The following is a 14,926-nucleotide window of genomic DNA, read 5'->3' as shown; positions in this document are numbered from 1 at the left end:
CAGGTGGATTGTATTTATCATCATTAGTCATTTAGGTCAACATTGGATCATTCAGAGATCCTCACTGAACTTCTGGAGAGAGTTTGCTGCACTGAAAGTAAAGGGGCTGAATAATTTTGCACGCCCAATTTTTAAGTTTTTGATTTGTTAAAAAAGTTTGAAATATCCAATAAATGTCGTTCCACTTCATGATTGTGTCCCACTAGTTGTTGATTCTTCACAAAAAAATACAGTTTTATATCTTTATGTTTGAAGCCTGAAATGTGGCAAAAGGTCGCAAAGTTCAAGGGGGCCGAATACTTTCGCAAGGCACTGTACATACATAGAGTGTTTGTAAGCAAGAGGTGGCTTTCCTGCACAGTAGCCTGTGTAGTTCCTTCCTACTCAGTGCCTAGTATAGCCAAGGTCAGCCCAGACTTCAGCTCAGGGAGACAGTAGGGAGACAGGGACAGACAGAACTCTGAGTGGCTACCAGATTGTCACTCTCCTCCCAGGCTTAGAGCTCCTGAATCCCCCCCGGTCTGCTATTCATGTCCCCTGGACACTCTTCTCTTACAGTGCCTTGCATCTGATAGCCCGGTCTCTCAGAGCAGCACAACTCTAACACACACACACATACTGCATACAGTACACACACATCAGGTCCCCTGCCAGCCTCTACCACCGCAATTATTTCTCTTCAGTCCAGGGAGGCAGTGAGCTGCTGCCTCTGACCTCTGCCTAGGTCTCTTACCTCCACTTACCTCTCTTTGTCAGGCACATGCAACAGAGAATAATCACAAACCCTTCTTAGCTAACCCCTATCTAAGCTCAGGTGACTTCACACTCAGGTGAGAATCTAAAAGTGAAATGCACCATCACTGTGAAGCACAACATGGAAACATAGAAGCAATGGAAACTGAAAAAGAACTCTGTCATACATTCCAATGTGAATTTATAGGGCATTTTGAACTACTAGCTCTATTCGTAACAAGGTTCCCACAAGGTGTTTACAGGGTAATCACCGTCCTCTCTGTTAGGTCACATTGCTGAATGTCTTCAGCCTGTAAGCACACAGAACTCCTTACTCAAGACGTCACAAGGAAACACCACTCAATCACCAGCCCCTACCTACTGCTATCTACTGAGCAGTCTTCTCCAGTACCACAACTAGCATACATCACATCTGTTTCACACCACTCATAGGCAAAATAACCACAGACCTGTATGAGTATCAAACACACAGAAAATGTCCATGAAGGGTTAAAGTAGATAATCCAGTCACTTACACATAACTGAGCCCATGGTGAGGTCTTCCTGTCTGGACCAGACCGACAGTCCTGCCCTGAGGACTCCAGCTGTGGTATGGAGAGCCGCGCAGAGCAGATTCCTTACTGTGTGTGTTTCTGTGAGTGTGTGGGTGCATGTGTATGTGTTCTGTCAGGGCTCTTGCCAGCAGTCTGAGTTGAAGTCTTGTGACCAGTGGAGCTCAGGAGACTGCCATGGCTTACACCAATCTCCTCAACAATGTCCTGAGGCACTGGGGGCTTCCCTTTCCTCCCCCACCCTGCCCGAAATTCAGCCGTTGTGCTGTGTGGCCACCGTGTGTCAGGAACCCACCACCGCTTTTCCTCCTTCTGGCTGTAGCTCATTCACTGGCCTGGCCTTGTCTCGGAAGCACTTTCTCACCCCTCCCTCCCAAGACACTCTCAGTGGACAAGGGTATGTATCACATGAGAATAAACACACAAGAATATTATCAGTAATACTCAGTCATACTGTATCTAAGTTACACCCATGGGCATGGCAGTAATTTGTTTGTTTATTCAGATCCTCATTAGCTTTTGCAGAAGCAGCAGTTACTCTTCCTGGGGTTCACAAAAAATACACAAAACAGCAACAAAACACTCATACACTGATAGACAAGGAGAGTCACACAAATGTAAAATACAACAATATACAAACAATACAACAACACAAATGATGTGTGTGTTGGAGTGTGTCTGTGTGTGCATGTGTTTGCGTGTCCCCTCACATTTAGGGGACTAAGTTTGTAGAACTGCTATTTGCAAAAAAAGAAGCAGAAATCCTACTACTCCAATATCACTTTTTTACACCACACAGCATACTGTAACAACTGAAGAGGCAAAGGAGTTACCAACCATTACATCAACATGTGTCCTTTTAGTGTCCAAGCAAAGACCAATATGTGTGATACTGGAGCCTTGATGTTTGTCACAGGAAATTGTAACCAGTGGGCTTCCTGTCTTTAAAGAGACATAACACACAGGTCTGTATCTTAAAGCTTACCTTTCCACTGGCTAATAAACATACATTACTCTCACTAGCTAATATTAATACACTAGTCTATTCAGGGAGCAGTTTATTGACATGATAGGCCTTTTTTAGCATTAGTGTTTACCTCTGCATGCCCCAACAATACACATTAACAACAAGCTGTCACAGCTCAAGGGTCCCTTACAGCGCACATATCACGTGATACGCCACGTTTTGCATATAAGGTAAAGAAGTGAAATGTCCCACCTTTCTTTTTAGATTACTTTGAGATAAGTCTCCACAGCCTATGTTCAGATAGTTGGTCTCTCAAGCTGAGAGAATGGCAGGATCCAGACTCCTATTCCCAAGTGGTGTAGAGGTGGAGCGATTACTTCATGTGAGTAGAACTATCCTTAGTTCAGTTCAACAGTATGATTTTGAATCCCTATATTGACAGTATCTATTTTAAACCACTATGCTAGCGAAACAGCATGAAAGACTACAAAAGCAGCAACTCCTGCAAGCATATTATAACAACATTTGCACTGTTTGTTTTTCAACTTAAGGGCAAGGAGTCAATTCCATCATATGACAACACCATGTGGCTCTGTCAGCAGAAGGAGGTATGACCTTTACCATTGGGACATGTGCTCTAAAAACAGAAAAACAGGAACAAGATGCTGGCATATAAGAAATCTGGATCTGGAGATCACACTTCCCATTTCCACGTCCTCTGCAGCCCTCCCTGAACCATGACCTATTCAGTTCTGAAGCCTGATCAGCCGGCCAGCCCTTACCATCACCCATGGTTGACATCAACGAATCACAGGGTTATGTGCCTGCACTATAAGCCTGCAGTGCATGGGTCCAATGTTTGCAGTAAGGCCGCATTATACTAGTGCCACTGGCATCTGGCAGTCACTCCTCCCTCCAGAAAACACACACACACACACACACACACACGGTGAGGATTAGTACTGTATATGTGAGCTCTGACCAGTAGTCAAGAGGTCCAGGGTTACACACACTGAGTCAGATAACCACATGTAACCGGTGTGAAATGGCTAACTAGTTAGCGGGGTGTGTGCGCTAATAGCGTTTCAATCGGTGACGTCACTCGCTCTGAGACCTTGAAGTAGTTGTTTCCCTTGCTCAGCAAGGGTCGCGGCTTTTGTGGAGTGATAGGTAACGATGCTTCGAGGGTGTCAGTTGTTGATGTGTGCAGAGGGTCCCTGGTTCGGGCCCAGGTAGTGGCGAAGCTGTTACACACACACACAGTGTCTTTTATCTCTTGGTCCTCTTCACAAGTAGTACATGACTAAATTACAACCGAGTCCGTCAAGTCCAAATAGCATATATTTACCTTCCATTTGTGGATTTATCTGACAGGAACAACCCTACCCAGTCTGAAAAAACATTATGTTAAAATATGTGAAAACATCATGAAAAAAGATAGCTTCAGCACCATTCAATAATAAATGAGCAGTATGTTGTCCCACATTCAGAGCTGTTGTAAACATCTGGTCTATTATCTGATGTATAAATTATTAGTGCTGTGAACCTCAATTACCAGGGCAGGAGCAGAGCATCAAATCTCTCAATCATGAGAGGCACTGAGGATAGGAAATCGATCCAAAGATCAGGTCTTCTGTGACTGCACACAATATACTGCAGCCCCTTGTGAGATAGATTAAGGTTCTAAACATCTGCAGTGTTATTCTCTACAATGAATCGACACAGTGACTTTGAGAGGTAATTATTCTCAAAAACAATGCCCTGTGGGGGGGGTGAGCAAACCTTGCTGCAAACCATCCTACCCACCTTCAGAGAGTGGAGGGTCATGGGGTCAAGGTCACAGAAGGAGAATGGGGAGTAGTCATCCCAAGTACTCCCTCTGTGTGTCCTAGGCTGACCTAGTAAGACTCCTCTCTTCCCACTACGTGCCATCTGGTTTCCCAAGCATGCTGTGGGGCTTGACCTCATTTGGTTTGAGCTGATCTGAGGGGCCACCCTGAGCCCTCTAGAACTCGAGTAGTTACACTAGAGTCAGAAATTAGGCCAGACTCTCAAATATATGTTCATATCTTATGGCTCAGTGGACTATTGTTCCATTGTGTTACTGTGAGCACAAGTCAAATGCTGGCCAAAGCCCAAAGGGGACTGTGCGAAAAAAGACAACCGTTTTCCAAAGGATGTCGAGAGCCCATTTCACGTAAAGCAGGGACAAATAGGAAGCAGTGTGAATACAGCCTACGTCATAAAAACAAGGTTGTCCTGGCTGGGTAAACCCAGAGCCCAGAGCTGTCTGGGGTTATGTCACCAGGGATATTGATGGCTGGAACCCCTATCTGACCTAAAGAGGTTCAAAGATGTTGACGACCTATGACTGATACAAAATACAAACAGCCTATTATGTGTCTGCAGATTCTATGCACTTGTGCCAATGTGTAACATTGCAATTTTGTTTAAATCAAATCGACTAATAATACAATCTTGAATCACTACAAACATTAAATCGTAAATCCACATAATCTAAAATCCAAACACGGAGATAAAGTTGACGGCATTGTTGTGAGGGGATATGATTTCAGAGGTGAGAGGTAAGGAAGGAAGACATCTGCTCAAGCCGTTTGAGATGATGAACACCAGGGCTGCTGTTCCAACAGGAGAGAGGATGACCCTTTGACCTTCCCATTGTTTACCTCTCTGCGTATGGGACAGTTTTTTATAGATCTGAATTGTGTCTCATTCTGTGCCAAGGCTTATGAATGTACTATCAGTATCACAGAATAACATGGCACCAGGCCCTCATGGTGGCATCTGGTATTGATTTTAGAGAATAGCACTGACCCTTTGGCTGCTATGCCAATGAGGGATGGGCACATAAATAAAGGGAGGGACAAAACTAGGCTGATTTCTATTTATCTATCTATGATAACCTGCACAAACCAACATTGCAGATGTCCATAGAGTTTCAATAGATTCATGGCTTACTGTAAGAGGATATAACTACCACAGTGCCATAGTTACAACAAAATGATTGACAGACAAGTTAGCCAACATTTATGGTGAGAGAAACCATAAACATGCTCACACAAAATACACAACGTCTAGGATAGAGGCCTGTGTTGTAGAGCCAGCAGAACATGTACATTGTCATGCCACTTAACACTTATCAGTGAAAATTATGCTTGAAACTAAATGCCTTCGGAAACTATATATTGTAGTTATTACTCTGACATTTTAATGTGTTTTCCAGCCTTGGTGCCTGTCAGCTGCAAGCTGTGTCTATATTCTGTGCTCATGTTTGGAAGTGGTTGTATTTTCTTTTTCTATGGGCCTATAGACTGTTTCATTTCCCTGTGTTAACCACATACTGTATATGGGGCCAGCCATGAGTGGCCAGACAATACTAATCCTCTTAGTTCAATTAGCAACGGGTGACTGATGCCACACATTTCCATTCTTCTACTGTGCTAAATAGTACAGTGTGCAAAATTAGGGTTACTGCTACAGTGGGCCAAATTCTTTGCACACAATGAGGTTAAGAATTCAACCAGTAATACTGAGTTTATATTTTCCTGTATGGAAATGTAATTCTTCCTATTAGAGATCCTTGGGGTGTGTTATGGAGGATTTCCCAGTACACAGGAAGCATTGTGCTACTGTAATTCCTTTGTTGCTATAGAGGCAACAAACCAGAACATACTTTTGCCTGACCTTAACTTCCTGAAAACGATTTGAAGGTTCATTTCAATTAGGTCATGTATTTCCCTCTAAATATCATTTGCTTGGGAGAGCTGTGACTGCAGACATCTACTACGGTCTGAATTCTAATCATTACAATAATTCTGTTTGAAACATCATTTGATATCATGAGTCATTCATAAAATCCATACGACGTTACCGTAAATTACGCAGCCGTCACTTTCTGGCAACTATGATGTCACCTGCCACCAATGAGAGCTCAGATAAGGCTTGAATCTCTCTCTTTCTCTCTCCCTGTGAGTCATGGAGCCTGTTACAAGGTTTTAATTGCAATAATACCTCTGAGGTAGTGCTGCCGACATCAGCTGCCAAGCTCACCATTTCCCACTCATGGCTTAAAATGTCAAATATGTGATTGAAGCTGCACAGTTCTACATCCCTTACAGATAAACAGAGGGGTGTGTCGTTGATCTTAAATAAATCAATGGAGAATAAATGCCACTAGCAGAATAACATTACTGTCATCAGCGTCTAGTGTAGCAAGTCAATCATCTTCTGTAAAGAGAAGCTCATTATGAACCTTTTATATAGGACACTTTGGGGATACAGTATTTAGGTCAGATTGGTATAATAACATACAGTTGAAGTCGGAAGTTTACATACACTTAGGTTGGAGTCATTAAAACTTGTTTTTCAACCACTCTACAAATTTCTAATTAACAAACTATAATTTTGGCAAGTCGGTTAGGACATCTACAGCATGGCAGGGTAGCCTAGTGGTTAGAGCGTTGGACTAGTATACTAGCAACCGAAGGGTTGCAAGTTCAAATCCCCGAGCTGAACAGGCAGTTAACCCACTGTTCCTAGGCCGTCATTGAAAATAAGAATTTGTTCTTAACTGACTTGCCTAGTTAAATAAATAAATAAAAAATGTTTCCAACGATTCTTTACAGACAGATTATTTCACTTAGAATTCACTGTATCACAATTCCAGTGGGTCAGAAATTTACATACACTAACTTTACCCTGCCTTTAAACAGCTTGGAAAATTCCAGAAAATGATGTCATGGCTTTAGAAGCTTCTGATAGGCTAATTTACATAATTGGAGTCAATTGGAGATGTACCTGTGGATGTATTTCAAGGCCTACCTTCAAACTCAGTGCCTCTTTGCTTGACATCATGGGAAAATCAAAAGAAATCAGCCAAGACCTCAGAAAAACAATTGTAGACCTCCACAAGTCTGGTTCATTCTTGGGAGCAATTTCCAAACGTCTGAAGGTACCACGTTCATCTGTACAAACAATAGTACGCAAGTATAAACACCATGGGACCACGCAGCCATCATACCGCTCAGGAAGGAGAAGCGTTCTGTCTCCTAGAGATGAACGTACTTTGGTGCGAAAAGTGCAAATCAATCCCAGAACAACAGCAAAGGACCTTGTGAAGATGCTGGAGGAAACAGGTACAAAAGTGCCATCTATTTTGAAAACAAGTCTTATGTCGACATAACCTGAAAGGCTGCACAGCAAGGAAGAAGCCACTGCTCCAAAACCGCCATAAAAAAGCCAGACTACGGTTTGCAACTGCACATGGGGACAAAGATCATACTTTTTGGAGAAATGTCTTCTGGACTGATGAAACAAAAATGGAACTGTTTGGCCATAATGACCATCGTTATGTTTGGAAGAAAAAGGGAGAGGCTTGCAAGCCGAAGAACACCATCCCAACCGTGAAGCACGGGGGTGGCAGCATCATGTTGTGGGGGTGCTTTGCTGCAGGAGGGACTGGTGCACTTCACAAAAAAGATGGCATCATGAGGAAGAAACATTATGTGGACATATTGAAGCAACATCTCAAGACATCAGTCAGGAAGTTGAAGCTTGGTCGCAAATGGGTCTTCCAAATGGACAATGACCCCAAGCATACTTCCAAAGTTGTGGCAAAGGACAACTAAGTAAGGACAACAAAGTCAAGGTATTGGAGTAGCCATCACAAAGCCCTGACCTCAATCCTATAGAAAATTTGTGGGCAGAACTGAAAAAGCGTGTGCGAGCAAGGAGGCCTATAAACCTGACTCAGTTGCACCAGCTCTGTCAGGAGGAATGGACCAAAATTCACCCAACTTATTGTGGGAAGGTTGTGGAAGCCTACCCAAAACGTTTGACCCAAGTTAAACAATTTAAAGGCAATGCTACCAAATACTAATTGAGTGTATATAAACTTCTGACCCACTGGGAATGTGATGAAAGAAGTAAAAGCTGAAATAAATCATTCTCTCTCTTATTATTCTGACATTTCACATTCTTAAAATAAAGTGGTGATCCTAACTGACCTTAGACAGGGAACTTTTACTTGGATTAAATGTCAGAAATTGTGAAAATCTGAGTTTAAATGTATTTGGCTAAGGTTTATGTAAACTTCCGACTTCAACTGTATTATCACGACAGCGATGTATAACGCTCAACATATAACATGACACTGACGATAATTGGGGATCTCTGATAAATTGGGGGCGTGAGAGATGCAAGCAGTAACACAGGGGAGGCTGCTTCCATAAATCAATAGGGCCTGATGCACACAAGCCTGGCAATCTCAGTTTCTATGGTAACTGCCTGCATGGTCCCCTCCCCCATGGATGGCTGCTGACTGCCTGCCTCACTAGAGCCATGATAGAAGACACTCCGTAACAATCTCCAGCGTGGCACAATAACCGACTTCCTCTGTCCAGCCCGGAAGACCCGGATGTAGAATGTGGAATGGTGGTCAACAAGAGGAATTGAGAGAGGGGGAAATAGGAATCTAAAGAGTTTTATATTAGGTTTTCTGTTTTCTGTGGCTAATAACATTGACTTTCATTAAATAGCTAATGAAACCAGTAAATACAGTATATCTATCTTCATGATGATATACATATTAACTCTTAAATGTGGTTATAGTGATTTACAATTAAATTAATAATAAGAATGGGATGGGATTATCAGATAATGGAAAATCCTTTTCAATATAGGAGCATAGGACCACAAGCATTTCGCTACATCACAAGCATTTCGCTACATCACAAGCATTTCGCTACACTACAAGCATTTCGCTACACCACAACAATTTCGCTACATCACAAGCATTTCGCTACACCACATGCATTTCGCTACACGCACATTAACATCTGCTAACCATGTGTATGTGATAAATCAAATTTGATTTCTCTGTGATTTGATTTGACAATCACACTCTGTGACAACTAGTTAGTACACCAGCATAGTATGAGAAGTCTGACTGGTGTGAGGAACATGACGTGTTCATTATGAAACTATACACAAATAAAATATAAATCCACATACCAGATCCCACTAGATATAACCACATACTTCATGGTCATTTGTGTAACGTTGACTATGACCTTGAACTAACTATGTAAATTGCAGCTATAATGATCAGCCCAAATCTGACATTTCTACCAGTTTAGACCATACATTTACACATGAATAACTACTATAAAGCAATTCCATATCTGAGCATTTCTAAGGATACTGCCTGGAATAGGGAGACCATCCAGGGAGCAGCTGCTGGGTATCACCACCCTGCTCCCTCTCTCTCTCCCTGGTACATACCCCTTCCCTCCCCACAACCCTCAGTGTGGCTGATGGCTGATGGAGGGATGAAGCCTGGACACTCACCGACATGTGTGATGAAACAGCCCACACGCTGCTGGAACTCCTGCAGAGACATCTCCTCCTCTCTTAGCCAGCAGAGCATCTCAGGGTGTGTGCAGCTTCGGCTCTCCTCTCTCCCCTCCTCTGCTCTACGCTCCACCACTCTCCTTCGTCAATCCGCTCCCTCACCGGAGGCTGAAGGACCCTTCACACACAAAGCACAGTGCCACTCCCAGTCCGAAAGCACCTCAGAGATGATGTGAGAGAAGGGAAGTAACTTCAGGGTCTGCGGATGCCTCTAACTCCACAAAAAAAAAAAAAAATCCTCAAAAAGTACAATACAATTTAGTGTATGTGTCATTAATAATGGATGGATGGATACACACACGCTAACTGGGTGAGCCAATCAGGAGAGGCTAACGCTGCTTTCAGGCTGATGCTCGGCTTGCTGTAATAAAGGCTGAGTCAGACACCAGGAAGCAAATCAGGGAGCAGCTACCTGCCTTGGGGAGATAGGGGGCTAATGGATTCCATAACACAAAACCTGGAGCTGTAGAGCCACTGGAATGGAGCTACAGTACCACTTGGGCTATGATGAAAATGTTGCTTCTAAAAAAACCTGCTTAATCTAAATGGCAGACAATATCAAATAATATCATATACATTTAAAATATAATATTGTAAGTAAAGGATTTCATTTTCAAGTATACATTTTAATAATGGAAATACTGTATGTAGGCTGAAATAGGCTGTTAGCATACAGAAACTAAATATGTAGATCAGGGATTCTCAACTAGTTTTTTCACAAATATTTTTTACTAATATGAACAACATTGGAAATATATATTTTGATAGACCAAAGTATCAGCTATCACACCATATAAGGGAACAACCTACTATTTCTAGATTTGTTTCATAAAATGCACCTAACTGGATGTATGTCAACTCAGTAAGACATTTCATTTTTACATTTATTGTCCAACAAGTTTTTAAAGGCTTTGATTGTTTAAGTCTAACATTAGATTATTGAACTATATAATACAAATATTTTTTTTTTTTTTGTTTTATAGCATTAGGAACACCTGCTTTTTGCATGGCATAGATAGACTGATCAGGTGAATCCAGGTGAAAGATATAATCCCTTACTGATGTCACTAGTTAAATCCACTTCAATCAGGGAGAAAGAAGTAGGTTAAAGAAGGATTTTTAAGCCTTGAGACAATTGAGACATGGATCATGTATGTGTACCATTCCGAAGGTGAATGAGCAAGACAAAAAATGTAAATGCTTTTGAACGGGGTATGGTAGTAGGTGCCAGGTGCACTGGTTTGAATGTGTCAAGAACTGAAACGCTGCTGGCTTTTTCACGAATGGTCCACCACCCAAAGGACATCCAGCCAACTTGACACAACTGTGGGAAGCATTGGAATCAACATGGGCCAGCATCCCTGTGGAACTCTTTTGACACCTTGTAGAGTCCATGCCCCGACAAAATGAGGCTGTTCTGATGGCAAAAGGGTGGTGCAACTCAATATTATTATTAATATTACCTAATGTTTTGTACACTCAGGGCTAATTCTATTTGCATTTTGGTAAGTTCTTCTAGATTCAGAATATATTAAAAAAAAACATTTATAAAGCAAACATCATCCCTTAGGTATAGCACAGCAAATACTTCAATAGTTTAAGCATGTGTTGCAGAACATTGCTTAAATTGTTTTTCAGAATATTGACAAATAAATTGTATATTAAGGGGGTTAGCCATCAGTGGCAGATTTGACGAGCCACACAAAATATGAAACATGATCCATTTGAAAATCCCCAATATAAACATAACCATTCTATCAGATCTTCCAGTACTCTGACGGAGTTGACGTTAGACAAAAACGGAGTTAACAAAAATTGCTTTATCCTTCATTCAAGTGGTATAAAAAGTATACATGTTGTTTTTGCTCAGTTGCTTTATGACTCTAAAATGTACATAAAAACAAACATATTTGAACCTAAATTCATATTCTATCCATCAAATAGATGGAGTTGACAGTTTATGGTTGTGACCATAGTGATTTAGAATTACAGTGCATTCAGAAAGTATTCAGATCCCTTGACTTTTTCCACATTTTGTTAGATTACAGCTTTATTCTAAAATGGATTTAAAAAATCCTCATCAATCTACACACAATACCTAATAATGGCAAAGATAAAACAGGTTTTTAGCCATTTTCACAAATGTATTAAAGATTTTTTTTAAAAAATAGAAATACCTTATTTACATATGTATTCAGACCCTTTGCTATGAGACTCGAAATTGAGCCCAGGGGCATCCTGTTTCATTTGATCATACTTGATATGTTTCTACAATGTGATTGGAGTCCAGCTGTGGTAAATTCAATTGATTGGACATGATTTGGAAAGGCACATACCTGTCTATATAAGGTCCCACAGTTGACAGTGCATGTCAGAGCAAAACCCAAGCCATGAGGTCAAAGGAAGTGTCCATAGAGCTCCGAGACAGGATTGTGTCGAGGCACAGATCTGGGGAAGGGTACAAAAACATTTCTGAAGCATTGAAGGTCCCCAAGAACACAGTGGCCTCCATCATTCTTAAATGGAAGAAGTTTGGAACCACCAGACTCTTCCTAGAGCTGGCCGCCAGGCCAAACTGAGCAATCGGGGGAGAAGAGCCTTGGTCATGGAGGTGACCAAGAAGCCGATGGTCACTCTGACAGAACTCCAGAGTTTCTCTGTGGAGATGGGAGAATCTTCCAGAAAGACATCCATCTCTACAGCACTCCCCCAATCAGGTCTTTATGGTAGAGTGGCCAGGTGGAAGCCACTCCCCTGGAAAAGACACATGACAGCCTGCTTGGAGTTTGCCAAAAGGTACCTAAAGGACACTCAGACCACGAGAAATAAGATTCTCTGGTCTGATGAAATCAAGATTGAAGTCTTTGGCCTGAATACCAAGCGTCACGTCTGGAGGAAACCTGGCACTCTTTCTACGGTGAAGCATGGTGGTGGCAGCATTAGGCTGTGGAGATTTGCAGGGGCAGGGACTGATAGACTAGGCAGGTTCGAGGGAAAGATGAATGGAGCAAAGTACAGAGAGATCCTTGATGAAAAACATCTATGGAAAGACCTGAAAGTAGCTGTGCAACAACGCTCCCGATCCAAACCGACAGATCTTGAGAGTCTGCACAGAAGAATGTGAGAAACTCCCCAAATACAGGTGTGCCAAGCTTGTAGCGTCATACCCAAAGACCCGAAGACTCGAATTGCTGCCAAAGGTGCTTCAACAAAGTACTGAGTAAAGGGTCTGAACACTTATCTAAATGTGATATTATTATTGTGCATATTGATTGATGAAAATAATTTAATACATTTTAGAATAAGGCTGTAACGTAACAAAATGTGGAAAAGGTCAAGGGTTCTGAATACTTTCAGAATACACTGTAGTTTGTTTAAATCTATCAAAAGTAGAGAGCTTTACAGACCATGAGCAGTCTTATTGCACTACATGTAATGTGGACATGTATAATGGGTCCTTATGGTATAGCTGAACCTGCTCATTCCAGATTCATTCGGGATTTTTTACAAATCTTTACCAAATCGCAGGCCGTATTTGTTTTATGAATCACAGCTTTGAGATAAATATAATACAGTTCATATTCATTATATCATTTTTTTTGAGAGATTGAAATTTGCTCCTGACAAGGACATTTCCATCCGACATAGAGATGTATAAAATTCCCAAAACAAATATTTTCCCTGGGATTCTCTGCCTCTAACCCTATTACAGGGGCTGAGTCACTGGCTTACTGGGGCTCTCTCATACCGTCCCTGGAGGAGGTGCGTCACCTGAGTGGGTTGATTCACTGATGTGGTCATCCTGTCTGGGTTGGCGCCCCCCCCCCCCCCCCCCCCCCCTGGGTTGTGCCGTGGCGGAGATCTTTGTGGGCTATACTCAGCCTTGTCTCAGGATGGTAAGTTGGTGGTTGAAGATATCCCTCTAGTGGTGTGGGGGCTGTGCTTTGGCAAAGTGGGTGGGGTTATATCCTTCCTGTTTGGCCCTGTCTGGGGGTGTCCTCGGATGGGGCCACAGTGTCTCCTGACCCCTCCTATCTCAGCCTCAAGTATTTGTGCTGCAGTAGTTTATGTGTCGGGGGGCTAGGGTCAGTTTGTTATATCTGGAGTACTTCTCCTGTCCTATTCGGTGTCCTGTGTGAATTTAAGTGTGCTCTCTCTAATTCTCTCTTTCTCTCTCTCGGAGGACCTGAGGCCTAGATCATGCCCCAGGACTACCTGACACGATGACTCCTTGCTGCCCCCAGTCCACAGTTTGAATCAACTTTAGCTAAGTAAACAACGTTTTTCTTTAGGGTAGCTATGGTGTAGCTTAACTCCTTCCATTGTGAAGTAACACGGTAGCTTGGTAACCTATATTTTCAAAGTAGCTTCCCCATCACTGGCTGTATTAATACAGATAGTGTAATGTCATGCAAGAAAGCATGATTCAATACAATAAGGTCAACCCATCCCTCTACTACTCTGTCCCACATTTTGATGAAAGCAAACATGCAAGCCAAGAGCATTATCTTCTTACCACACGTCGTTGCCCTTGGGACCGTGGCGATAGGAGACGAGCATCGAGCAGCCGCCCCATAGACATCTGCGCCCCTAATGTCACTCCCATAGAAATAGAAATGGTCACTCCATTACCCCAGGCGACAATCATGAATAACTGACAGCTGGTCGTGACTGGTGATGAGGCATACAAAATGAAAATGTGTAAGGGATATTCAACGAGTGGCTATGCGTTCTATGGAAAATAATGTTGAAGGACGTCAAAGGTGTTTTCCATGACGATGTAATAACTGAGTTGAAATTACCTTCCAAGGAGTTGCGTTATTTTCCAGAGAAAGCATTGAGCCCCGAGTTGATCATTATCCCTTTTATACCATGGCTATAATTCAACACATTTGCCACTAGAAATGTGTTCATTCATTTGCCTGTAGAAATGTGTTCAACATCTGAAGTACAGTCCCTTGCGAAAGTATTCGGCCCCCTTGAACTTTGCGAACTTTTGCCACATTTCAGGCTTCAAACATAAAGATATAAAACTGTATTTTTTTGTGAAGAATCAACAACAAGTGGGACACAATCATGAAGTGGAACGACATTTATTGGATATTTCAAACTTTTTTAACAAATCAAAAACTGAAAAATTGGGCGTGCAAAATTATTCAGCCCCTTTACTTTCAGTGCAGCAAACTCTCTCCAGAAGTTCAGTGAGGATCTCTGAATGATCCAA

The 14,926-nt window shown here is 42.1% G+C and overlaps 1 protein-coding gene across 8 annotated transcripts in view; it reads right to left on the bottom strand.

The window, feature by feature from the left end:
• Positions 1-10,023, bottom strand: part of mcf2l2 (MCF.2 cell line derived transforming sequence-like 2) — a 111,101-nt gene extending 101,078 nt beyond the window's left edge. For 3 of the 8 annotated variants that reach the window (XM_021604099.2, XM_021604106.2, XM_021604101.2), the window contains exon 1: positions 9,640-10,022. In XM_021604099.2, coding sequence (XP_021459774.2) covers positions 9,640-9,718 — 79 coding nt within the window. In that variant the 5' untranslated portion in view covers positions 9,719-10,022. Of the gene's footprint in view, positions 1-1,268; positions 1,621-9,639 lie in introns of those variants that run through there. The other 5 variants (XM_021604105.2, XM_021604109.2, XM_021604107.2 and 2 more) reach the window with 5 other exon arrangements.
• Between the last annotated feature and the right edge of the window lie 4,903 nt (positions 10,024-14,926).

This window comes from Oncorhynchus mykiss, chromosome 5 (assembly GCF_013265735.2).
Source record: "Oncorhynchus mykiss isolate Arlee chromosome 5, USDA_OmykA_1.1, whole genome shotgun sequence".
NCBI classification, from domain to species: domain Eukaryota; kingdom Metazoa; phylum Chordata; class Actinopteri; order Salmoniformes; family Salmonidae; genus Oncorhynchus; species Oncorhynchus mykiss.
Note: the sequence above shows the minus strand (reverse complement) of the source record. Positions and strands in the feature narration are given on the sequence as shown.